The sequence below is a fragment of the Saccopteryx bilineata genome, chromosome 2 (genome assembly GCF_036850765.1).
Source record: "Saccopteryx bilineata isolate mSacBil1 chromosome 2, mSacBil1_pri_phased_curated, whole genome shotgun sequence".
NCBI classification, from domain to species: Eukaryota; Metazoa; Chordata; class Mammalia; order Chiroptera; family Emballonuridae; genus Saccopteryx; species Saccopteryx bilineata.
In genome coordinates, this window is record NC_089491.1 from 248550331 (window position 1) to 248576604 (window position 26274).

The 26274-nt window shown below is 54.7% G+C and overlaps 3 protein-coding genes across 5 annotated transcripts in view; 1 reads left to right on the forward strand and 2 right to left on the reverse strand.

Moving 5' to 3' along the window:
• Positions 1-26274, forward strand: part of ZNF74 (zinc finger protein 74) — a 182051-nt gene that overhangs the window by 28323 nt on the left and 127454 nt on the right. The window lies entirely within an intron of this gene.
• SCARF2 (scavenger receptor class F member 2) lies at positions 1345-14144 on the reverse strand. Its single transcript, XM_066259908.1, has 11 exons — positions 13866-14144; positions 9526-9584; positions 9321-9422; positions 8560-9079; positions 8234-8452; positions 7972-8100; positions 7295-7398; positions 7100-7217; positions 6726-6841; positions 5004-5156; positions 1345-3041 (listed from the first exon to the last, which is right to left on the reverse strand). The coding sequence occupies exons 1-11, from the start codon at positions 14030-14032 to the stop codon at positions 2134-2136; spliced, it is 2595 nt and encodes an 864-aa protein (XP_066116005.1). The 5' UTR covers positions 14033-14144; the 3' UTR covers positions 1345-2133.
• The window catches only part of KLHL22 (kelch like family member 22), a 54351-nt gene continuing 45949 nt past the window's right edge, over positions 17873-26274 (reverse strand). For all 3 annotated transcript variants that reach the window (XM_066259898.1, XM_066259899.1, XM_066259897.1), the window contains exons 6-7: positions 21645-21878; positions 17873-18851 (exon numbers count right to left, since the gene is read on the reverse strand). In XM_066259898.1, the coding sequence (XP_066115995.1) occupies positions 18486-18851; positions 21645-21878 (600 nt within the window). In that variant the 3' untranslated portion in view covers positions 17873-18485. The remainder of the gene's footprint in view (positions 18852-21644; positions 21879-26274) is intronic.

Below are 26274 nucleotides of genomic sequence, written 5' to 3' on the forward strand. Positions count from 1 at the left end.
AAGGGGTACAGCAAGAGTGTGGCCTGAGCCACTGCACTGTCCACCCCTACCCCCTCAGTCACTGCCCTGCCCTCACTGGGCCCAGCTGGCCATGTACCCCTCCTGGCCAATTTTTGAGCCTGTGTTCTCAGCCCTTAGCAGCCAGTATGGCCCGGTGCCCAAATGGATCAGAGGCCAGCTAGCTGCAGGGCCATGGCTAGGAGGGTGCCCAGCTGGCCCAAGAGAAGCAGCATGTCCTGGAGATACAGAACCCATGTGCTGCCTAATCAGGTCAGATGCAGGCACTGTTTGTGCAAGCCCCACCAGATGTCCCATTTGTGGCATGAGGCCATCTCCACTCAGGTGGCTGAGTCCCTGAATGGGTTACTGAAGTTGACCTTAATGTGGTATCCAGCCAGATGGCCAGACTTGTTAGTTGAGACCCCTGAAGCGCCAGCATTGGTCAGACTTTTGTGCACTGTGGTCCACAGTGCAGGGGTAGAAGATGATTAGAGTCTTGTCAGAATCTCCTGAACAAAATTGCTGGGCATCAAAATATGGGGAAGAGGGGCGACAGGCAGAGGAAGGGAGATAGGAAGAGCCCAGATGGATGGAGAACAGCGAGCGCCCCAGCAAAATAAGGCTCTAAAGCTCAGGAAGATCTTTAGGAGGCCTGCCCGAGGGCCAGAAGCATTGAAGACACTGGGAGACACATGTTCAGATAGAAGGTGAGGCCAGAGAGAGGGGCTGCCTCCGAGGCGAGTCAGGGCTCTGGGCCAGGCCTGCTTCCCTCCTCCCCCCAACACCCGCAGACTGGCAGGGTGGGTGGGTGAATGTTTCCGGCTGAGGACAAGGAGCCCATTGAGGCAGACAGCGGGGCTCTGTGCAGTGGCAGACTATCTTGTTTGTGCCAGATGAGGCCCAGCTGGAGGCTGTGCCCGTGGCTTACTGCCCCCAGCCTCAGCCTCTGACCTGACCTAGCCAAACCAAACAGCTCAGAGTCCCCAAGTGTAACAACAGTGGCCAACAGGGAAAGCACAGGTCAGATGCAGCCCCACGCACCCACTACTTATAGTCAAGGGATTCCAACTGATTTGTTCTGACCAATTCTTCATCCTGAGCTGCCAGTCCAGGATGGAGCAAGCCAAAATGAATGAGAAATTAACTTGATAAATGAACGAGGGCACATGGACACACCCTCTTCCAACGTGGTACTGGGAGACCCACGCCTGGTCTTCTGGGCTCCACTTAGGTTGATGGATACTTGGGGTGTGAATGCCAGCTGGAAGAGATCACATGCAACTTGGGAGGGACATCTTTGTCCGAGACTCCTCAGATAGGAAGCAGTCAGAGCACAGAGGGAAAAGGCACTTTATTAAGAAAGCTTTAGGCAAGCCCCTGCCGGGAGACGCCCATCCTGGGGCACCCGGTTGAGGTGGGAGCAGCCCTGCCGGGGGCCTATAAATATATCTCCTCAGGCTACTGGAGTGCCCCTCGGATTCCCACCAGAGTGTGGCCTGGTGGGAGACCATCAAAACCAGCTGACAGCTGAGGGGCTAGGGCTGGGGAGGCTGGGGCAAGGGAAACAGCGAGAAGAAGAGTGGGAAGGACTGAGCCCAGGATGCTGAGACACTGAGGAGCAGAGACCAGCCCTCCTCCGCAGACTCAGGTCAGCCAGATGCCCTGAAGCCCTGCCAGTGGAAGTAGCCTGGGGATGCAGTCAAGGAAAGGAGACTCCTCCAGCCAGAGGCGCCAGGCCCTGGCAATGAGAGGCAGATGGGGCAGAAGTGCTTCTGACCTCAGTCAATAAGAAGGTAGGCCCAGCCAAGTGCACGCTTGGCCAGTAAGAGGTGGTCTCTAGGCAGAACCCTCTGGTCCTGGCCCTTGAGACCCTGGCTAGCCGGAACCTTACATAACTCGGTCAATGCAAAGGGAGTCGCCGGCTAAGCGCTTGTCAGGCTTTGACCAATGGGAGCCGCCACTGGGGCCTGAGCCAACGAAAGGCAGCCTCCCTCCTGACGGGTCTGGCCTCAGCCCCCGCGAGGCCGCGGCGCCTAGGCTGCTGCATGAGACGCTGGGCGGGCACCGAACAAGGGGCGGCAAGCAGCGCTGCGAAGCCAGGTGAAGCTGCAGGCGAGGCTGGGCAGCCGCCCGCTACAGGGTGGGTGCGCCCGCCCTGCCCAGCTCGCCCGCCGCTTCCCGGCTCTTCTTGCGCGGTGGCTTCTGGATGGGGGTCTTCTTCCGGGGGGTGTCAGGCACAGGTGCGCAGGCCACCGCCTTCTCCAGCCCTGGGGCTTCAGGTGCAGGGGGCGTGCGGGCCGGCGAGGCGGACAGCACGGAGCGCTTGGCCTTTTGTGGCGGCACCGGCTTCTCCCGGGGTCCTTGTGCGCCCGAGGTCCCCTCGGCACGACCCAGGCTGCGAGTCTTGTCGCGCAGCTCCGCGGCCAGCATGGAGGCGGCCTCTGGCGCGCTGCGCGGGGGACCGCTAGCGTCCGTGGGCTCCGGCAGGCCAGGGCCACGGCCCCGCGCCCGAGCCCGGGGTGGCGAGGGAGCGGCGAGGGCTGGCTTCTCCTCGACCAGCCCCGGGGGCCGTGGCGTCGGGTCGCGGGTCCTGGGGCTGCCGGGCTCTTCTGGCCGCGCCGACGTGTCGCTGGGCGTCCGTTTCCTCTTGCTGGGGCTGGGTGCCACCTCGGGGCCCAGAGGTGGTGGTGAAGGCGCACGGGCAGCGCCGGCAGCACTGTGTTTGCCGTGGATCCAAGACACTTTGGGTTTGGTGGCAGGGTCAGGTGGTGGTGGTTTCCTTCGCTCGGGCGATGGCGAAAGCGACAGGGCTCCAGCCTCTCCCCGGGCCCGGGCCGGCCGGGCTTCGCGCCGGGCCACGCGTGCGTACAGCGCCCCGCCTGGCCCCTCCACGCTAGATGCCGACCGCTCGCTGTCAGAGGACGCAGGGAGAGGCGTTGCCTCCTCCGATGATGCTAGCGTGGTCACTGGCGCCGGGGACGGCGCCTGCGCCTCCGAAGGGGCAGTGGGGACTTCTCGCTCTCGGCTCTCGGTTGCCGCCTCTGACAAAGGAAGAAGAGGACAGTCAACACCAACAGAAAGAGGCCGAGCGGTCCAGCCTCCAGGTCCAAACTTTTCCTCCTCCTCCCTTCCTCTCTCTGCCCTTACTGGTGTTTGATCGGCCTGGCATCCAAACCTGTGTGGTGCATTTGTAACACTAACCACAAATCTAGTTCTTAGCCCCAGAGCTGTAGCTGAATGATGGAGGGTGGGGTGGGGGTGAAAAGTAGTTCCAAGCTAAAGCCCCAACCTCAGTCTGGCCTTGACCCCTCCCATACTACATCCCGAGCCTGGGGGCCACTATGAACCCCCAAGGGGATTCGCATTATCTTCCTTTAAGAAATAAGGGTTTTGGCCCTGGCTGGTTGGCTCAGCGGTAGAGCGTCGGCCTGGCGTGTGGGGGACCCGGGTTCGATTCCCGGCCAGGGCACATAGGAGAAGCGCCCACTTGCTTCTCCACCCCCCCTCCCCTCCTTCCTCTCTGTCTCTCTCTTCCCCTCCCGCAGCCAAGGCTCCATTGGAGCAAAGATGGCCTGGGCGCTGGGGATGGCTCCTTGGCCTCTGCCCCAGGCGCTAGAGTGGCTCTGGTCGCAGCAGAGCATCGCCCCCTGGTGGGCAGAGCATCGCCCCTGGTGGGCGTGCCGGGTGGATCCCGGTCGGGCGCATGCGGGAGTCTGTCTGACTGCCTCCCCATTTCCAGCTTCAGAAAAATACAAAAAAAAAAAAAAAGAAATAAGGGTTCTAAGGCTCAGGTTAGCTACCTGCCCAAGGTCACTCAGGTGGATGATAGAGGAGGAAAGAAGCCAGAATCCCAGTCAGTTAGGCTCCTTCTTGCTGTTTGTGGACCAAGGCTTCAGCCAAAAGGTGTGCCATATACTGTAGATCTTCCCTCCTGTCAACTCTGCCACTGCCTACTCAGGCTCAGCCTGAGTCTTCCCCAGAAATGAACCTGGGCTGTGCTTAGAAAATGGAGAGCCCACCCCATCTCCCCAGACCCCACAGAACCCCACTCTGCAACTTCTGATGCCCATTTATAGCATCACTACACTCTTCCTCTCCATGCTGCCTATACCTCAGAGCACAGAGATTTTTTTTTTCTTTTTTTTCTTTTTTGTATTTTTCTGAAGCTGGAAATGGGGAGGCAGTCAGACAGACTCCCGCATGTACCCGACCGGGATCCACCTGGCATGCCCACCAGGGGGCGATGCTCTGTCCATCTGGGGCATTGCTCTGTTGCAACCAGAGCCATTCTAGATAGAACCTGAGGCAGAGGTTATAGAGCCATCCTCAGTGCCTGGGCCAACTTTGCTCCAATTGAGCCTTGGCTGCGGGAGGGAAAGAGAGAGACAGAGAGGAAGGAGAGGGGGAGGGGTGGAGAAGCAGATGGGTGCTTCTCCTGTGTGCCTTGTCCGGGAATCGAACCCGGGACTCCTGCACGCCAGGCCAACGCTCTACCACTGAGCCATCTGGCCAAGGCCAGAGCACAGAGATTTTTTTTTTAAATTTTTTTTTCTTTCTGAAGCTGGAAACGGGGAGAGACAGTCAGACAGACTCCTGCATGCGCCCGACTCGGATCCACCTGGCACGCCCACCAGGGGCGAAGCTCTGCCCACCAGGGGGCAATGCTCTGCCCCTCTGGGGCGTTGCTCTGCCGAGACCAGAGCCACTCTAGCGCCTGGGGCAGAGGCCAAGGAGCCATCCCCAGCACCTGGGCCATCTTTGCTCCAATGGAGCCTCGGCTGCGGGAGGGGAAGAGAGAGACAGAGAGGAAGGAGGCGGGGGGGGGGGAGGTGGAGAAGCAGATGGGCACTTCTCCTATGTGCCCTGGCTGGGAATCGAACTCAGGTCCCCCGCACGCCAGGCCGACGCTCTACCGCTGAGCCAACCGGCCAGGGCCGCACAGAGATCTTTTAAGCTGGACATTTCACTGGGCTGGAGCAAGGCTTAAGCAGAGTGGTACTTACCCTCATGAGGTACACAGTACACAGGGCCTTCATCAGTGGTGTCAAAGGAGGAGAAGGAGGCCCGGGAGGACCATGATGGTGAGGGCTGCTCCAGTCCTGAGGGCGGCTCCAGGAAGCTGCAGTTGAGCGTGTTGTCCGGGTCGTGATGGGCCACTGGGGAAGGAGGGAGGCACAGCTGCCAGGGGCCCTGCCCCGCCCCAGCCTGTATCTTCCATAGCCGCCCTGCCACAAATGATGAAGCACTAGCCCTACTCTAAGACTGTGGGTGGGACAGGCAGAGTGACACTAGGCCAGAGTGGCAGAATGGGTAGCAGTGAATCAGGGTAAATAAACATACTCAAAGGTTCAAAGCAAGTGTGTGCAGCCAGCAAGCTGGAAAAGATTGGGCTGAAGTGTTGGGAAAAGGCAAGGCTGGAGCCTGACCAGGTGGTGGTGCAGTGGATAGAGTGTCAACCTTGGACGCTGAGGACCTAGGAACCCCAGGTTGCTAGCCTGAGCGTTGGCTCACCAGCTTGAGCACGGGGCCCACCACCTTAAGCGTGGGGCCTGGATTGCTGGCTTGAGCTTGGGATCCTAAACATGACCCTATGGTCGCTGGCTTGAAGCCCAAAGCTGCTGGCTTGAGCAAGAGGTCATTGGCTTGGCTGGAGCCCCCAAGTCAAGGCACGTATGAGAAGCAATCAATGAACAACTGAAGAGCTGCAACTATGAGTTAGAGATGATGCTTCTCATCTCTCTTCCTTCCTATCTATCTCTGTCTCTGTTTCTCTCAAAATAAATAAATAAATAAAAAGAGGCAAGGTCGGGTAGGCCACCGTAGTCTTCAAGCCATGCTTCAGACCCTGCCTCATAGAACCCAGGAAGCTCTGGAGCACTTTTGAGCCCAAAATGTGCAAATTCAACTTTGGCTCAGCCCATCTTAGCAGGTGTACCTCCAGGCCTCTACAGATGCAGACCTCATAATGGGGTAATCCCACAGGCTGGCTGGCCTGTCCCCCATTTCATAGATGGGATGTGGGGTCCAGCCCCTACACCTGTATCCAAAGATTCACTCTGCTGGGTGGGCCAAGGGGTTTCTCAGTTGTCTCTATCTTTACCTCCCAGAAGACTGAGTCTCCCTCTCACCCTCATTTTTGAAACTAAGAGGAAAAGAGAGTCCATTTCTGGTGTCGGTCAGTGCAGATGAAGAGAAGAAGCACCTCCTCCCCACAACCCAGGGTCCTTTGGTAGGGTCTGGGCCCCAGGGCCAGCCTGCCCAATTTCCAGGAAGGACCCAGGGCACTGCAGGGGATCCAGGCAGGGGGGTGAATCATCTTTTGGTGCCAGCAATTGCCTTGCACAGGTGCCCCACAGTTCACCTGCAACTCCAGATGAATGCACCAGGCCTTAGCATATACTCCTACAGACTGTGGGGGGCTTGCCCAGCCCAGATGTCCACACCCCCCCACACTGCACCCCAGATGCATTTGCACTGACAGAGTCAGGGCCCAAGGCCTCCCATACATGCCCCCACACCTGCCTGCACACCTAGACCTCCTATCTTCCTTCCTGACTCATCATCCCCTTTTCTTCTCTCAGATTGCACCTCCCCAGGGTCACTCACGTCAACATTCAAGGCCAAGCATTTCCCCACACGGACGCCTTCACACCTATTTCCCAGCAGCCTCATGAGTGAGAAGGTGAGAAGGTGTTCCCCCAGAGACTCTGTGCCGGCATCTTTACCTACGACCTTGGGTAGCTTCTGCCTGCGGAGCGGGATCCGGGGCAGCTTCATGCTGATACGGCTGAAGCGGCCGCACAGTCTTTGCGGTGCCTTCTTCCTCCCAAGTGAGAGCTCCCTGCGGGGGCGGGGCCTGAGTGAAGGGTGGGGCCTGGGTGGGGCGGGGCTGAGCGGGGGTCTGGAGAGGGAGGTTCGATCTCGGCTACAGCCCGAAACAGACAGGGTGGCGCCTGAGCTGAAAAGAGGGAAGGGCCACACTTCAAGGGTGGGGCCAGGGCTCGGGCCAGAGAGTGGGATCGGTGGGAAAAGGTCCCGCAGAACCACTGGCAGGGTGTGTCCTCAGGCCAAGAGAGAACCGGACGGCATCGGCCCTCACCTGCGCGCGGGGTCCTTGCCGCGGCAGGCGCAGCAACAGCCGAGCAGCGAGAGCAGCAGTCCCAGGAGCAAGGCAAGCAGCGCGCCTGCGCCCATCACCCCCTTGCGCTGGTTGGTCTCTGTGGAGTATTAGGGTCAGCTAGGGTGCCCGCATGCCCGCATATCTCACAACCAGACACCGCGCTCACCAACTCACCAAGTCGGCAGGCACCGGTGACTGGGTCGCACGAGTCCTCATGGCAGCTGCAGGCCTGGGAGCAGTCCACACCGTGGAGCCCCGGCGGGCACGTCAGGTTACAGCTGTGGAGGCGCAGGTTTAGGGAGGGCCACATCGACCCTCCATGAAGGCTCCCGCCCTCGCCCCCGCGGTCAACCAACCCCGGTCCTGGGGCTCCATTCTCTATTAATTGATGCCCACCTCCACCTTCGGGCACACACTCGACAATTATATTAGAAATGAATGTGTGTGTGCACACCAGCGGGAGGGGGTCCTGGGAGACCGACCAGTGATCACTGGGCCGCAGTGCCCATTTCTTGGGCTGATTCTTGTGTAGGTGGGAAGAGAGGCTGCTAGATCAGACCCTTGACTGTAAATGGAGGTCCCTACTCGCTCTACACCAGCTCAGGGTCAACCTCAGCTCTGTAGTCCTTAGGAGCCCAATGACCACAGGCTGAACTGGTTGCCGGATCCGGCTCAAAGCGCGGGCTCCACACCAAGAACCTGTTGCCTAAAGAGCCTGTTGTCACTCTCTAGCTAAGGTAAAAAGGCCAAAGTTGAAGGGTCAAACTTGGATCACACTAACAAAGAAGCCCCTGGGGTCTGGCTGCATTGGGTTGTATCTTTCAACCTCCTTTTGGTCCTAAGGCACTCACTGGGGTCCGTGGACTCCAGGACTGCACAGGCAACGACCGGATTGGAAGTCGCAGTGGCCGCTGCCGCAGTCGGCGCATACAAATGCGCAGTCCTCGCCGTAAGTGCCATTACTGCACTTAGTCTCACACCTGAAAAGAGGGGACGGAGAGCGGAAATGGAGGCAAACAAACCCAAGCCCATAGTGCTCTTCGGAGAGGGCTTCGGGGAAGGCGGGGTTGGGGGGTTGCGGAGCTGAGACCAATTCTGGCACGGGCTGCTCACCGGTCGCCGATCCAGCCCGCGTTGCAGCGCGTGCACTTGCCAGTGACGTGGTTGCAGGCGTGCCCATCACGACATGGTGGGCAGCGGTGGCTGCAGGCCTCGCCATAGAAGCCGGTGGCACACGGCTGGTCGCACTTTGTGCCGTTCCAGCCGGGTTCGCAGGTCAGGCAGCGGCCCTCCGCCACTGTGCATGGCTGCTGGCCCTTGCACTGACCGCATCTGGGGAAGGGGCGGGAGGCTAGGCGGGGCCCGGAGCCACCTAACTCCCTCCCCCTTCAGCAGCCTGCCCTTCCTCCTCCCCATCCTGGGCCGGAACCCGTGCTTACCGGCGGCGACAGCCCAGGCCATAGAGGCCCGCAGGGCACGGCTCCCGGCAGTACTTGCCGCGGTAGCCCGGCTCGCAGGCGCACGTGCCATCCACAGGGTGGCAGCGGCCGCGGAAGCACTGACAGTAGCGCTCGCAGCGCGCGCCGAACGTTCGCTCACGGCACTGGCAGCGGCCGCTTTGTTGCTCGCACGGCGACGTGTTGCAGGCACACTGATTGTTGCAGCTGCGGCCCCACCAGCCTGCATGGCACAGGCACGCGCCCGTCTGTGGGTCGCAGCGCGACGTGGCGCTGCAGTAGCATGCGCTGGAGCACTGAGCGCCCCACCAGCCAGGCTCGCAGCGACACGCGCCGCTCCGCGGGTGGCACGCGCCATGCTGGCACTGGCACGCATGTTCGCAGCGTGCTCCCCAGCGCCGCGCGTGACACGTACACTGGCCAGTCACGTCTTCGCACTGCCCGTGGGGGTGACAGATACACAGCTCCTTGCAGTCGGGTCCCCAGAACTGGCGCGGGCACTCTATAGGGGCGAGCGGAGAGAGTGGGAGGCCCGGGCACTGGCGAGGGAGCCGAAACCCATCCTGAACCTGTCTGCTTTCCCCACACTCGACCCCCTACTCCCCCACCATACCCCCACTTCTGGGAACTAGCTCTCGACCTTGATCCAGTTCCCGGATCAGACACCGCCCTACTCACAGGCCCCGCCCCTCTCTCTAGTATCCAGCCCCACCGCCCAGCGCCCCGCCGAGATCAGCGCTCACTGGTGTCGCAGTTGGCACCGAAGTAGCCATGGCGGCAGCGGCACTCGCCCGGCCGCACGCACACCTCGTTCTCCGAGCACGTGGAGTTGCCTTCACACACCGCTGCGGACGAGAAGGGCCCAAGCTGCCGCGTGTCCAGACCCCACACTAATCCCGCCTTTCCGTATCCCACCCATTGCCCAGGTCCCCAGGATGTCCCACTCACCGATCCCACACTCGTCTCCCTGCTGCCTCCAGCCGGCACAGCACGTGAGCTCCTGGGAGCTGCAGGCAGAGAGAGGAGCCTGAGCCCCAATCCCTGTCCTCACTGGGGCTTTCCTAACCTCCACTGTGCCTTGGGAAAGTGGTTATCAGGGTCCCACAGTGTATCCCCGCCAGGTACTGTTCTAGTTTCTAGGTTTGGGAGAGTCCCAGAGAATAAGAAAGACAAATTCCAGCCCTCTAGCATTTGACACTGGTAGGTAGCAGAGGGCAGACCACCAATAAACCTAACTTTTTAGAAATTCCCAGTCCTCTCTACAAGGAGTCTTCCCATCCCACCTAACTTTCAGTACCCTCCTCCCCATTCAGTAGGCCTGAGAAAGAGACCCCACATGTCCCAGGAGGGACAGCAGTGTGATAGGGGAAGGGGAGAGGTATCTGGGCCTCTCAGACCTGCTCAAGCATGACATCTTGGTTGACCAGTTAAGGTTAGCCACGGCAGATGTGCAGCCTCTGGGTGAGGTGAATGTGGACACACTGAGGCGTCCACTCAGTGGAGGGGTCTTCTAGAGGGGTAGGGCACAACCCGAGAGTCCTTCACAAGAGTAAGGAAGATAAACTGTGAGGTCTCCAGAGCACCAGGGCAAGACTTGAGGTGAAGGAAGGAGATACTAAAACATCTACTTCTATGTTTTAAAATCTTGTTTAATTTTGTCTTTACAAGGTACATGATGTCACCTCAATAGGAGGCAAATAATTTATAATTGTCACATTTCAAGGTAGTACAATGTCCAAAAAATCCTGGGCTGATGGGGTGTGTAGGCATAAAGGTTTGGAGGCCCTGCCTAATGAAGCCACAACTATTGCAGAGGATGCACAAGGGCTGAAGTGAGGTGTTCCCACACTTAGGGGGCAAAGGAGGCTGGGAGGCTGAGAAGGAACAGACACTCAGGTGCAAATTCATAGGGTCCCATCAAACCTAGAACTTCATCCAAATCCTAAAGGCACACAGCAGCCATTCACATTTTAGAAAAAAGGAATATGCTTTTTTTTCCCCAGAAGAATCTGAACCAGGATGTGGTGGTGGGAAGAGATTGGGAGGGGGCCTAAGGAACCTGGGGAGTGGGCCAAGCTGGGAAGGGAAAAGCTGCAGCTGCCCTACATCATGCCCCTCAGAAGATGACTCCAACAACCATTTCCCAGCTCCAGGACATTAGCACACCCTGGATGGGACTCAGGGTCCCACTCCACCAAAAGAGCTTGATTCTCCCTCAGGCCAAAGATGTGGCACCTGGGGAACAGGATCCATAAAACCTCAAAGTGGAGGAAAGGGGCCTAGCTTATTTTCCAAAATAGAACTGGAAACTCAACACAGGACCACAAAGGAGGCCTGGCTTCTCCTGCCCCCTTCCAGGCCTGCCCCAGGGCTCCTGGTGCCCATCTGAGGGAGATCAGGTTTGCATGCCCATCCCTCTCCTTATTTTCTGCCAGTTCTGAACCCAGGTCTATGGGAGGAGAGGCTCTGCAGGTGTCCTCCTGCAGGCAGCCTTGCCTTATAGCCTGTTGAGATGGTCCTGGAGCACTGACCACCTTCCACCTGGCTTCATGGCTCTGTGGTTAGAAGCCTGGTTTTAGGGCCCTAGTGAGCTGGATTCGATGGCTGCATCTGCCACTTGCTGTGTGATCTTAGGCACAGAACTTAACTTCTCTGAGCTTCAGGCTCCTTATCTATAGAATGGAGCCCATAGATTTGGCAGGATAAAGAAAGCCAGGATGTCTCAAGCATTTGGCACAAACTAAGCTCAGTCAAGCCTGTAGTCGGCTTCCCCATCCATGCTGAGAAGGCTCCAGGCTCCTATCCTATACCTGCTGGCTGCTCCCCTGAACACCCCTCCTCTTCTCTCCAGAAGCTCACCTCACCAGTTCCATCAAGATACCAATAATGCCTTGGAGTCTTCTTTGGGGGGGGGGCTCCTCCCAACACTGAATTCCTAGCTTCCCCTCATCTCAGGGAAGCTCTGTCTTTTCAGGCTGGGAGGCTGAACCCCCTGACTGCACTCTTACAGTACACACATGCATGGTGCTGCTACCTCCTAAAATGGACTAAGATGCGACAGGCCACTTCTCCTCTGCTCTGCCCCAGCCCTGTGAGAGCCACCCTGGCTCTCCCTGATTTCTCCTGACTCCCTAACTGGCCCCATCTTCTGCCATCCCGTCTCCAGTTCCTCAGACACCTGAAAGCCAACCTTTGTCAGGTCCCACCTCTCTTCTGCAAAACCTCTGTGAGCTTTTGTACCTCGGCCCTCAGACAAAAAGTCCAAGTCCTCAGAGCAGTGGGCAGACCCCCCCTGTGGTCAGCACCCTCATTCTAGCCTCTCCTCCACCATCCCCCTCCCAGGCTCTACCTAGCCTCCGTGGTCTTTCCAGCAGGCCCTCTGCACTCAGGGCCTCACCCTGACACCAGAAGTGACCTCCCCTTCTGCAGGTCTCTACCCACTTATTACCTCTCAGAGGGTCTCCCAGATCACCCTAAAGGAAACAGCACTCCCCAGCTGAACACTCCTCCCCAGCCCTTGCTAGATGTCAGATGACTTGCTGTAAGTCTCCTCCACCACAGGGAGATGGGTGTTTGTCTCCCTGTTGTACCCCTGCACCAACCACAGGTCTGACACGCACAAGACGCATAGGATTTTATTGGGTGAGTGTTCGCTCCCCTCCCCTGGCGCAACAACTCTGGGGAAAGGGAACTGCTGGTGGGAACCTTGTGATAGTAACATGAGATAGCCCAGGCCCCAGTTGGGCAGTGCCCAAAGTGGCTGTCCTTGCCACTAACCAGCTCCACACATGATAGTAGTCATCCCTCCTGCACTCCCTGAGGTGGGAACCATCACCGAACCCATTTGACAGAAGCAGAGACAGGCCCAGAGGTTAAGCAATTTGCCCAGAGCCATACAGATGGAGAGAGGTAGCAACAGATTCTGAAACCCAAGTCTGGGTTGTTGGCTACTAGAAAGGGCCGCCTCATTGGGAGGTCTCCAGGTAACGGGAAGTAGGATCGAAAGTCTCAGACTTCCGACAGTTCCAGCCTGCCACCGGATCCCCCAGCACCGACCCTAAGAGGAAGAACGGCTGAGGCCGATAGGCAGGGCCTGCGGCGATCGCGCCCGCGCCCTCCCCCTCTCCAGGCAGGGCCCCGCCCGCCACCGCCGCTGCATTCCTTCGGCCGGGGAGGCCCGGGAGGCTGTGTCGGCGTCGATGCGAAGCAGATGGCGGGCCAGGCCGGCCTCCGCCTCGGAGGCGGGGCTCGCAGCGGGGAGGGGTCTGAGCGCCTCGGGATCCAAACTCGGAAACCCCGCGCGGCCTCATCGCAGCCCCTTGTCTGGGGAGACGGCCAGCCGAGCCCCCGGACGCGGCCTCCCAGGGCCCTATAGCCCAAAGAGCCCCGACGGGACCCAGGCCGAACCCCGCGGCCGCCTCTCCAGCTTCCCACTCGCGCGGCGCCTCCCAACATGCGCCAAGGAACGCCGGCTCCTTGCCCCTGTGCGGAGATGTCCTTGACCTCGCTGTGGCCTTTGGTCCACTAGGTCCTCCGACCCTTGTGCTCAATCCTGGACCCGCCGCCCTTCCGCAGGGCCTGCCTCATGCCTGTCCTACACTGGCTTCCCCAGCCGGGTCCTGGTGACGCCCCAGTATCCCCACCGGGGAGTTCCACATCCTCCGACCCCTGTGCACATCATTGTCCTTCCAATTCCCGCTTCTGGTTGAACTCTGAGCGCAGGTTCCTCGGTGCCCACTTCCACCACCACCCTTCTTCCACCCGCGCCCGATCTTTCTAAGAAACACATCTGTCCTTCTGAATCTCGACTGCCTCAAGACCTTCTCGGCTCCTACCTTTCTACAGCGCAGTTCCACCTCCTCTCGACCCTTAACCTCCCTCATAACTGGAGTCACACTCGTGCCCCGGGCCTTTGCACATACTATTCCATCTACTTGGAATACCTTTCCCGGCTTCTCCCTACGGTCTTCATAACCCAGCCAAAGGATCACTTTTTTTAGGTCTGAAATCTTGGACACCGTGTGTCACCCCTCCCGGCGCCCACTACACTCCGTTCTCCCCTCTGCTGACTTCTCGTCTCGGGTATCCTCGGATGCTCCGTCGTGGCCCGGCGCCCAGTCTTGGCCTGGAGCGGAGCCGGCGTCTGCGAGGGTGGCTGAAGGGGCCGGCGCTTTTGGCGTAGGGAGGTCTTGGGTGCCCACCCCTCCCCCCGCCCAAGGCCTGACCCGCTCTCCTCCGGCCCCGAGAGTCCACCTCGGCCCCCTCCCCCGGCCAGGCCGGGTTCCTACCCGGGCGCACGGCACACGTTGCGGCCGCGAGGGTTCAGCTCCTGGGGCGCCGCGGGGCCAGGCAGCAGCCAGAGCAGAAGCAGCAGCGGCAGCAGCGGCGGCGGCGGCGGCCCCCCGGCTCCCCGGCGCCGCGCCGGCCCGTCCCCCCGGGGCCCTGCGCCCTCCATGCGGCGCGGGGCAAGCGCGGGGCGGGCGCGGGTGCGGCCGCAGCGAGAACGGCCGGAAGCGGAGTGCGCGGCTGGGCGGGGGGCGGCAGGAGGGGCGCCGGGGCGGGCAGGAAATTCCACATCGGCTCCCTGATCCCGGGCCAGCCGCGGCCGGCCAGGCGGCAGCGCCCGCCCCGCGCGCCAGACCCCACCCTCCGGCCGCGCCACCGCCCCTCCGCGCGGACCCCGCCCCCAAGCGGCCGCTCTCAAACTTGGGGCGAACTCAAAAAGGGTCCAGGGAACACTGGGGGAAGGCGGGGCCGCGGGGGAGCACCCGAGGAATTCCAGGTCCTTTCGTATATCCCTTCCCTCCACGGACACCCACCTTCTAGAGAAGTTGCCTCTGTGGGCTCACTATGCGGCCAGGTCCGGGGCAGAAAGAGGGCTAGAGAACAAGAGCGCGACGCACCAAAGCCCCCTTTGCCTCTAGCGCTACGGAACTGGCCTGGGGAGGGCGTCCCGCAGACGACCCAGGTCAAAGCCGCAAGCCAGTCTCTGTAACCCCCACCCAGCCTCCACTCCCAGAAGCCCGGTGGTGCCCAGCTGGTGGTCACTGTATTCAGTGCAAAGCCTGCAGTGAACAGAGCAGGATGCTTGAGGCCCATGGTAGGCACGGTAGGGATGGATTGGATATACCAGAGGTAGAACGGCCCAACCATGGGCTCCCATAGAATGTGAGGGTAAAGGCAGAGAAGGCAGGGGTAAAGCTTCATGGGCAAGACCCTTCAATCCTTGTCAGGGGTTGAAAAGGGTCTGGGAGCCTGGGAGAGCAATTCTGCTTGAGTAGGCTGCTGGATCACCAGAGGGAAAAGTCCAGGAGGTGGAGTCAGGGCTAGAGACTTAAGAACTCCTGCATCGGGAGGGCAGGTAGTGACAGCACAAAGCAGAGCAGGGGCAGCAGGGAAGGAGGAAGGGAAACAAGACTGAGAAGAACAGGGTCTAGGACCAACAGAAAGAGGAATTCTGGGTTTGGGAAGTAGCGGGGTGCCTGGTGCTTTGGGGGATGGCAGGTCCAACTCCAGGGCCCATGGGGCAGTGTAGGTAGATGGGCAGGCTTGGGGATGGAACAAGAGTGGCAGCCAGGTCCCAGTAAAAATGAGCATGGGGACTTAAAGAGTTGGCAGGAGACCCTGAGCAGGGAGAGGGTACCTGCCTTCTCTCTGGAAGCAGGCTACATGCAGACCTTCTGAGGAGGGAGGAGTGGTGTCTTTCCTTAGTGATATGGAGGCCTGTCAGGGTGGAAGGTGAGACTAGAAGAGGTTTAGAAGAAGGGCCACCAAAAGGCCCACGGCTGGGGACATCACCAGACTGGCTGAGCCAGGGGCCTAAGACAGGCTGGTGGAGGGTGGAACAGGAAGGAGCAGGGTAAGGGGATTCTGAGGTTAGGGTTCCTCAGTCATGCTGGCGCAGGAGGGAGGCCAGAGGTAGTTAACAGTTGGGTAGACTGGAAAGGGAAGTCACACCCCTGCGATCACAAATGCAAACACTTCTTGGAGACAAGTAAACAGGCCAAACCACTTCTGGGCAGTACCTCCTGGGCATGGTCATGACCTCAGCAGTGCCCTCCTAGTGCTAAAGCCCCTCCCATGGAGGCCCCCTTGGCTGCCACTGACAGCATTAGTCCATGTGGCAGCAGTGACTGCCCAGCAGTTTGTGGCAGCCTCACCCTGGCACAGACCCCAAGGCTGGAAGCACCCCAGCGGGACAGAGCTCATGAACAGGTACTTCAAACTCCATCACCTTCTTTCTCCTTCCTCCACAAAAAGCTCCTCATCCCCAAATTCCCACCTGTGAAAAACACCACTGGACAATGCCTCCACTCCTGAATGTCTCAGATCTCTACCCACCCCCATCTACATACCACCCAGAGTAGTCTCTAATCTCATATCTGGCTGTCTCCCCCACTGCCTGCAGGACAAGGACCATCCCAACCTCATGTCACTTAGACCCACAGCCCCTGCATGTGTGCCGTCACGGTCATCTCACAGCTGATGGTGAGATCTGGTGTCAAAGGCAATGCCCATTATCTGTCTAAGACACCACTACACTGTTATCTGGAGACTAAGAAATGTGGATTAAGTGAATGATGTCCATGCACCTGGCCTGGTGCCAGGTGAATACCAGAATGAAGAAGCTGTGGGTTCCTTGGCACCCACAGACCACTGACCACCACACAGGTAAACTGTGAGAGCCTAGAGCCCAAGCTGACCATTTCTGGCCAGGATGGCTTCCCAGAGGAGGTCAACATCAAAGGATGAGAATTTTGCAGGCTGAAAGAGATGAACAAGCCAAATGAATACAGGGCCTGCGAGCTTGGGCTGCCAAAGCCCAGGGGCAGGAGGTGGTGGGAAGTGTGGCCACAAATACCAGGCTGGGCCCCAAGGCTGCAGTGGTTAGGTCAGGTTGCTGCCCATCCTCTAGGACCCCTTCAATGGCTCTAGTCTACCCCACCCCATGTTCTGCAGAGCGCCACAGACCCTACCCTCTTTCCCTGCAGACCAGAGGTCTCTTGTCAAGTTGTGGTCAGGAACTCATGGCTCTAGGTGGAGAGAAGCACCAGCAGATTTGGGACATATTTAAGATGTGCGGCAGGGGGAGCATTGCTGGTGCTCTCCTTCCCAGATACCTCTGGGGTCTTCAGGAACTGCTAGCCTGGCCTGCCAGGTGGTGGCAGAGATAGGAAGTAATGGGTCCCTACTCTGAGCCCATGTTCTAATACCTCACCCTCAAGAGCAGGGCAGAAGACATTGGAGAATGTGATCACCTTGTCCCATTGGAAGTGACCAACCAGGGTCAACACTGGGCTTGCAACCCTGAAGTGCAAGTGCATATCACATTGGGGCTAGGGAGTGGGGGCATGTTTCCTTACAGTATCCAGGTCCCAAGAGAGAGTGAGGATGGTCACATGCATGGCCCCAAGGAGTAGGTAGCAATTTCCACTGGCCTTACCCCCACACCCCAAAGTCTTTCAAGAATCAGAAAGGAGAACTGACTGCCTGCCCCCCCCACACACATCCCATCAAGTAGCTCACAATGCCTCTCTGCTTCCCTCCTATCCATAACATGGTGCCAGGTGCAGCAGGCTCTGGGCAAGGCACTGAGGAACAGAGAGAAGACATAGTTGTCTTCATGCTCTGTCCAGCCAGCTGGGAGAGGAAATCATAGATTGTCTGCAGAGTGGCGCTGGCAGGGAGGCTTGTGGTAGGAGTTTGCTGGTGCAGAACCTGTGGCAGGCCGGAAAGGAATGTGTTCAGGTGGGAGCTCTGATGTGCAGAGGCAAGGCTGGTGGCCCAGATAGGCACCATCCACTGCACCCGGGAGCAGATGTGCCAAGAACTCAACTCACCTGGCAAACCTGTAGGAAGTACAGCTTCCCCATCCTGACACACACTAGGATACAGGACGAAGGGAGAAGCCCATCACAACAGGGTTCCCCAAGGGCCGGGGGCCCGTTCTGAACCTCAGGATGAGCTTTACTTGGGGCTGAAGTATTGCCAATTGTTCAGAGAAGAGCTACTCATCAGAGAAGGTACTCCAGCAGGCCAGGTAACCACCTGTCACCAGGCTGGGGCAGGTCTCCAGGTGACACCCTTCTAGCCTGAGAAGTGTACTGTGCTCTCGCCTCTGAGACAGGTTTTTGGCCTCCCACTGCCACGCAGCAGCTCTGGCCTTGGCTCCCATATCAGAAGTGTACGCCCAGCAGCTCTCACCAGGAAGGGAACCCCGTGCTTCCCGGTGCCGCAGCCTTGGGCAGGCTGTGAAATGAATTGGGACCATAGCGACAGGAAAAATTCGTACCTTTTGTAAGATGATTTATTTCACTTAACAACATGGGGTTAGAAAAGCCCAGCTGTAGGGATCTTCTTATCACTAGAACCAGTTTCAAGCAAACTTATGCATCTCTGCTCCTTCTCCAGCCCTTGGGAGCTCTCAATTGCTCAAACCCCTGGCTGCTGGATAGGTGAGGGGCCCACCCCACCCATCCCTGCTGATGGAAGGGGGCTCAATATGCCTCAGCCCTCTCATCCAGGTGTCAGTCCCCAAGTCTCTCTGGAGGACACCTTCTCATCCCAGCAGAAACCAGAACCAGGGAGCAGGAAGGCCAAGACAGCTGGTGACAGCGCACTCTGTTTGAGCTGAGGAGAAGTGAGCCTGGTAAACCCCTCCCTCTGGCAGACTAGAGCCTTCCCAAGCACTTCCCCTTGCACGGTGATCCACAGCCGAGATCTACAGAGCCCCGCAAATACCTGCTGCAAGCTGGTAGACAGGCTGGTGTGGAGGAAAGGTGGCAGCACCAGCCTGTGGGGGGTGCCAGAAGAAGGGGTCTCAATACCCTGGGGTAAAGTGCTCTGGCCTGGGCTGCCCTCAGAGCTCCCACTACCCTTCCCTTCCTGCTGACATCAGCCTCAGAGCCCTAGTCTTCGCTGGAGTTGTCAAACTCCTCCCAGTCAGACACACTCATCACCTCAGAGGCGAAGTCCGGGTCGGCCTGGCTGCGGTCAGGGGTCCCGCGGGATGGCTCAAGGAGCAGGGAACGAGGCAGGGTGAGCACACAGGCTGCCAGCCCCGAGATGGAGTTGTCCAGCTGGGGCCCCTCCTCCCAGCAGTCCTTCTCCACGTCATAGATGTGCACGTAGCCCGTGCGGCTGCCACGGTTGTGTGAGCGGCCGCCCAGCACATAGATCCTGTTGTCCAGCACAGCAATGCCAGGCTCACCATGCCCCGCTGGGAGTGGGCAGACAGACGACCACTGCCCAGATGTGCAGCTGTAGCAGGCCACCTGCAAAGTCAAGGCTGGAGTAAAGCCAGGCACCTGCTAGGACAGGGCTGCCAGCCTGGCCAAGGACAGCTGGGCAGGGCAGCACTCTTGGCCAGCACCTGGATTTACACCAAGGTTGAGGGATATGTGGGGTTGGGGGCAAACCCTGCCCCCCTGGAGGAAGGGCTTGGGGCCACTGTCGAAACATCCTGTCCACGGGCTAGGCTGACACTCTCTGTCCCATCTCCAGGGCCCTCAGTTGGCCTATAGCCCCCAGATGTGTGGGTGTCTTCTTGTTGGCATGCTATTATTTCCATGGTCCAGTGGTACTGGTTCTCTCGCCTCCACTAAACCAAAGCTGACTGAGGTCACAGGTCCCACATACTATCTTCACCCACACCAGCGAGGACTACAAATAAAATGTGAAAATAGCTGTCTGCTGACTGACCATCAATGTTCTTTTGTCTTCAGAATTATCCCAAACAATAAACAAAAACATGGAAAAATGTTCAACCTACTAGTAACTCAAGAAATGCAAAAATAAATGGTCAGGGATAAACTGTCAACTGTTAACCAGCAACCATACCCAAAACCCATAAAATTGAATGCTGGTGAAGGTGTTCTGAAGCTGTACTGCTGTGCACTTGACTGACAAGTCAGGAAAAAAGCAATTTGGCAATATGTATTAAAAACCATACAATTTTACTTTTTTTTTTTCTTCAAATTTTACTTTTTTAAAAAGTATTTTATGCCCTGGCCGGTTGGCTCAGCGGTAGAGCCTCGGCCTAGCGTGCGGAGGACCTGGGTTCGATTCCCGGCCAGGGCACACAGGAGAAGCGCCCATTTGCTTCTCCACCCCTCCGCCGCGCCTTCCTCTCTGTCTCTCTCTTCCCCTCCCTCAGCCGAGGCTCCATTGGAGCAAAGATGGCCCAGGCGCTGGGGATGGCTCTGTGGCCTCTGCCTCAGGCGCTGTAGTGGCTCTGGTCGCAACATGGCAATGCCCAGGATGGGCAGAGCATCGCCCCCTGGTGGGCGTGCCGGGTGGATCCCGGTGGGGCGCATGCGGGAGTCTGTCTGACTGTCTCTCCCTGTTTCCAGCTTCAGAAAAGTGCAAAAAAAAAAAAAAAAAGTATTTTATTTTTAAATTTATTCAGTTCTTGTTTGTGGTTGTTTTTTTTTAGAGAGACAGAGAGAGAGAGAGAGAAGGGAGAGGAGCAGAAAGCATCAACTCTCATATGTGCCTTGGCCAGGCAAGCCCAGGGTTTTGAACCGGCGACCTCAGCGTTCCCAGGTCAACACTTTATCCACTGCGCCACCACAGGTCAGGCCTTTACTCTTTTGATTTAATAATCAGCTTTGGTTTTCCAGCTGTGGTAGGTACAGTACTGGCGCTCCAAAGAAGGCCATGTCCTAATTTCTAGAACTTGTGTTACTTGACATGGCAAAAGGGACTTTGCAGGCCTAAAGGTATGGACACTGGATGGGGAATTTATTCTGGATTTTCTGGGTGGAACCACTTAGTTGCAGATGTGAAGGTCTGAGGAGAGAAGAGAAGTGAGGACAACCTGATGTTGCTGGCTCTGAAGATGACGGGGCCTATACCAGGGAATGCAGAGGTCTCTAGAAGCCAAGAAGGGCCTCTAGCTGACAGCCAGCAAGAAAACAGGGACCTCAGTCCTACAACCACAAAGAACCAAATCTGCCAACATCCTGAGTGAACAAGGACATGAATTCTCCACTAGGGCTTCTATAAAGGAGAGATGCCCTGACAGCACTGAATTTTACCATGTAAGATTTATGACCTAGAGAGCTGTCAGAATACACATTGGTTTTTTTTTTAATTTTTTTAAATTTTTAAAAATTTTATTTATTCATTTTTAGAGAGGAGAGAGAGGGAGAGAGAGAGACAGAGAGAAGGGGGGAGGAGATGGAAGCATCAACTCCCATATGTGCCTTAACCAGGCAAGCCCAGGGTTTTGAACCAGCAACCTCAGCATTTCCAGGTCAATGCTTTATCCACTGCGCCACCACAGGTCAGGTCAGAATACACATTGTTTTAAGTTGCTAAATTTGGCCTGACCAGGCGGTGGCATAATGGATAGAGTGTTGGACTGGGATGAGGAGGACCCAGGTTCGAGACCCCGAGGTCGCCAGCTTGAGTGCGGGCTTATCTGGCTTGAGAAAAAAAAAAAAAAAGGCTCACCAGCTTGGACCCAAGGTTGCTGGCTGGAGCAAGGGGTTACTCGGTCTGCTGAAGACCCACGGTCAAGGCACATATGAGAAAGCAATCAATGAACAACTAAGGTGTCGCAATGAAAAACTGATGATTGATGCTTCTCATCTCTCTCCGTTCCTGTCTGTCTCTATCTATCCCTCTCTTTGACTGTCCCTGTAAAAAAAAAAAAAAAAAAAAAGTTGCTAAATTTGTAGTTAATTGTCACAGCAGCAATAGGAAATTGAAACACTACAGTCTGCCTTACCAGGCAGTGGTGGAGTGAATAGAGCATTGGCCTGGGACGCTAAGGACCTGCGTTTGAAACCCAATGTCGCCGGCTTGAGTGCAGGATCACAGACATGGCCCCATGGTTGCTGGCTTGAAGCCCAAGGTCACTGTCTTGAGCAAGGGGTCACTGGCTCAGCTGGAGCCCCCCAGTCAAGGCACGTATAAGAAAGCAATCAATGAACAACTAAGGTGCTGCAACTGTGAGTTGATGCTTCTTATCTCTCTCCCTTCCTGTCTGTTTCTCTATCTGACTCTGTCTCTGTAAATAAATAAATAAATAAAAAATAACAAGTGCACCTGACCCCACTTACCTGGTGCACATCCCTCCTATAGCCAGCGTCATTGTTGCTGCCTCCGATCACATACAGCTTGTCCAGGAGGGTGGCCATGCCATGCCATGCCCGCCGTACGGGCCCATCCGCCAGAGTGTGCCAGGTGTTGCTGTCTGGGTCATAGCAGTGTGTCTCCTTTAGGTAGTCCTCCGCTCTGCGACCGCAGGTAATGTACATCTTCCCCTCCAGTGTGGCGCCAGCATGGGCATACACCTGCATGGGCCACCAAGAGAATGGGCAGGCAGGGAGAGGGCAAGAGGGTAGTTAGGAAGGGCAGCCAGAAGCCCTTTCCAAGGCCATTCATACCCCACAAGTGCCTGACACCTCCTGGTTTCACTGACTTCCTCTTTACATGCTGACAAAACACCCTCTGAATTTCACTGTCCAATGACCCACCCCTGAATTCTGAGTTTCCACAGGGGAAGGACAGAATCTCTGTCTTTCCATTGCCTCTATTGGAGACATTTGCATGGAAAATCTTTAAGAAAAGCTAAGAATTATTTTCAGAGTCACAGGAGAAAGGACAGCAGTTCTGGGAAACCTTGACCCACCCTCAGTCGCCTCCATCCTTCCCTCATTCCCAATGGCCAGCCAATCTCCAGGCCCTACTTTAATACATTTGTTTGCAAATGATATCTGATATGGTGAGGCAAAAAGTGAGATGCAAAAATCAATAAAATCAACCACTAGGAGTAATTTTTAGTTATGGTTTTGTGTGGGGGGGAAGAGAATATACCACCCTGCTTTTGATTCTAGTCCTCAACCTTTCATGTGGTTTCCACTGCACACTGGTGCCCAGCCACCCCGACAGGCACCCCTCACACTGGTCCCTACCGCCCCAGGGACCTCCCATCTCATACCTACCCCATGCAATGCCCTCCTGCAGTGCCGGTGGGCCCCAATGCAGGGCACTGCGTTTCTGGGGAGAGGAGCCCCATGGGGTGTAGAGGCTCCAGGGCGAGGTCCAGGGAGTCACTAACACTCAGGCTGTATGAAGACACAGCAAGTGGCTGGAGAGGTAGACAGAGTGGAGTGCAGAGGACAGAGCAGTGGGCAGGATACACACCAAGGGCTTGGGTCTTTGCCCATCAATGGTGGGGTTCTGGGAGGTTTGGAATTTTAAAAAAATTAACCCTTTGAGTAGTACGAATGTTCATGTACGTCTTCATGCCTCCTGACTATCCAGAGTACGATCGTACATGTGTAAGGCAACATTAAAAAAAGGCAAACGTATGTTCTTCTTGTTTCCATAAATTGGTTATCAAACATGATTTTAAGTTAATAAAACTGGAACTGGACCTAATTTCAGTTTTTGAAAAAAAAATCTCATTCTTGGGGTCAGCAAGCATGAAAAAACTCATCGTTCAAGGGTTAAACTACACTTTGACATAAATATAGTCACATGTAGTTATAAGCAATAACAGAGGCCCCATGTACCCTTCACTCAAGAGTCCCCAGTGGTAAGCACTGTATAACTACTGTATAGGATAATATCACAACCAGGATGCTGATGTTGACACAGGTAAGACACAGGACATTTCCATCTTCACTAGGATCCTTCCTGCTACCTGTTCACTCACACCACTGCCTTCCTGCCCTGAACTCCCTTCTTAACCCCTGGCAACCACGAATCTGTTCTCCATTTTGTCATTTCAGAAGTGGTATATGAATAGAATCATGTAGTATATAACCTTTTGAGACTGGCTTTCTATGCTAAACTAGGTTCACCCATGTTTCTGCTTGTATCCATAGTTCATTCTTTGTCACCAAGTAGTATTCCATGCTGCGTACCAACCACAGTTTGTTTACCCATTCATCAGTTGAAGGATCTTTGATATTTTCCAGTTACTGGCTGTTACCAATAAAGCTACTGTAAGTATTTGTGTACAGTCTTTGTTACTCTGGGGTAAATGCCCAGGATGGCAACTGCTTGGTCTCATGGTAAGTAGAAGTTAACTTTTAAAAGACACTGCCAAATTTTTTCTCAGCATGGCTGTACCATTTATTCCCACCAGCAGTGTATGGCGTGAACCAGTTTTTCTGCATCCTTGCCAGCAGTTAGTGTTGGCACTATTTTTAACAGTAGCCATTTTGAGAGGTGGTTTTCTCATTGTGGCTTTAATTTACATTTCGCTAATAATTAATGATGTGCTCGTTTGCCATATGTATATCCTCTTCCTTGAAATGTCTCAAGTCTTTTTGCCTTATTTTTTTAAAAAAATTATTCATTGATTTTAGAGAAAGGAAGGGAGAAGGGAAGAAAGGGGGAGAGAGAAAGAGAGAGAGAGAGAAGAGAGAACATCAATCTGTTTCTGTATGTGCCCCGACTGGGAATCAAACCAGCAACCTCTGCGTATCAGGACAATGCTCTAACCAACTGAGCTATCTGACAGGGCTGCCTTCTTTCTAATGGGTCTATTTGTGTGTGTGTGTGTGTGTGTGTTTTACTGATAAGTTTTGAGAGCTCTTTATATGTGTTAACTAGTCCTTTGTCAGATATGGGATTTGCAAATATTTCTCCCATTCAGCTTGTCTTTTCATCTTAACAGGTTCTTCTGGAAAAGCAAAAGTATGTAGTTCTGATAAATTACAATTTATCAAATTTTCTTTTCATGGCTTATACTTTGGGAATCAAAACTAACTACTCACTGCCTAGCTCTAGATTGTGAAGATTTTCATCTATTTTTCCTAAAAGATTTAGTTTTACATTTAGGTCTGTAAAAACCTTTTTCAGGGGCCTGACCTGTGGTGGCGCAGTGGATAAAGCATCTACCTGGAAATGCTGAGATCGCCAGTTCAAAACCCTGGGCTTGCCTGGTCAAGGCACATATGGGAGTTGATGCTTCCAGCTCCTCCCCCCTCCTCTCTCTCTGTCTCTCTCTCCTCTCTCTCCCTCTGTTTCTCCTCTCTAATAATGAATAAATTAATTAATTAATTTAAAAAAAACCTTTTCAGTTAATTTTTGTGTAATGTCTGAGGCTTGACTGATGTTCATTTTTTTTTTTTTGCCTACAGTATCCAATTGCTCCAGTACAATTTCTTGAAAGATTATGTTTCCTCTATTTAAGTGCTTTTGTACCTTTGTCAGAAATCAGCTAGATGCATGTAAGTTAAGAAAAAAAAATCAGTTGGGTATATTTGTGTGGGTCTATTTCTGGATTTGCCATTCTGTTCTATGTGTCTCTCCCTCTACCAATACCACAGTGGTGATTACTGTAGCTATATAATAAGTCTTGAAACTGGGTAGACTGATTCTTTCCACTTCATTATTTTTCAAAATTATTTGAGCTATTCTAGATCCTTTGCCTTCCCATATAAATTTCAGGATAATCACTATACCTACAAAAATACTTGCTGGGGTTTTTATAGGATTCAAGTTAAATTACTGTATATCGATTTGAAAAGAACTGAAATTTTTATTATTTGAGTCTTCTAATTCATGAATATGGTATATCTCTCCATTTATTTATATCTTCTTTCATCAGCATCTTAAATTTTCAGCATATAAATCCTACAAATGTTTTGTTAGGTTTCTACCTAAGCATTTCATATTTTGAGCAATTTAAAAAATATATATTTATTTACTGATTTTTTTTAAAGAAGGGAGGAGTGAGAAGTATCATCTCATAAGTGGCCTCACTTTAGTTGTTCAATGACTGCTTGTTATATATGCCTTGACTAGGCAAGCCCAGGGTTTTGAACGAGCAATCTCAACATTCCAGGTCAACGCTCTATACCAGTGGTAGTCAACCGGATCCCTACTGCCCACTAGTGGGCGTTCCAGCTTTCATGGTGGGTGGTAGCAGGGCAACCAAAGTGTAAATAAAAAGATAGATTTAACTATAGTAAGTTGTTCTATAAAGATTTATTCTGCCAAACTTAGCGAAAATCCAACATAAAGTACTTGGTAAGTAATTATTATTATATGCTTTAACTTACTGTAACTCTGCTTTATAAATTTTATAAAGTAAAGTTACTTCCCTACTTTATAAATCATCATTACTGTGGAACCAGTGGGTAGTTAGAAAATTTTACAACTAACAGATACAAAAGTGGGCAGTAGGTATAAAAAGGTTGACTACCCCTGCTCTATACACTGCACCACCACAGGTCAGGCTTTTTGAGTAATTTTTAATGGTGTTATATATTTTATTTTATTTTATTTTTTATTAATTAACAGCGTTATATTTTTAATGTCAGTGTCCATGTGTTTATTGCTAGTACACAGAAATACAATTGATTTTTGTGTTTATCTTATATCCTACAATCTTGCTAACTCACTTATTTGTGTTAGGATTTTTGGGGGAGGGTAAGTTGCTTAAGATTTTTGGCAATTTGTCATCTGTAGAGTCAGTTTTAATTCTTACTTTTCAGCCTGACCTGTGGTGGCGCAGTGGATAAAACTTCGACCTGGAAGTGCTGAGGACGCCGGTTTGAAGCCCTGGGCTTGCCTGGTCAAGGCACATATGGGGTTGATGCTTCCAGCTCCTCCCCACCTCCTCTCTCTCTCCCTTCCTGTCTCTCTCTCTCCCTTTCTCTCTCCTCTCTAAAATGAATAAATGAAATTAAAAAAAAAAACCATGCAAAACTATAATTCTTACTTTTCAAT

Excerpts from the sequence above, each read along its gene's own strand:
- SCARF2 (XM_066259908.1), bottom strand. The coding sequence starts at position 14,032 with ATGGAGGGCGCAGGGCCCCGGGGGGACGGGCCGGCGCGGCGCCGGGGA. Across the intron at positions 9,080-9,320 it reads CGGTGCCAACTGCGACACCA|AGTGCCCGCGCCAGTTCTGG; the intron begins GTGAGCGCTGAT and ends TCGCCCCTATAG. Across the intron at positions 8,101-8,233 it reads GCGGGCTGGATCGGCGACCG|GTGTGAGACTAAGTGCAGTA; the intron begins GTGAGCAGCCCG and ends CCCTCTTTTCAG.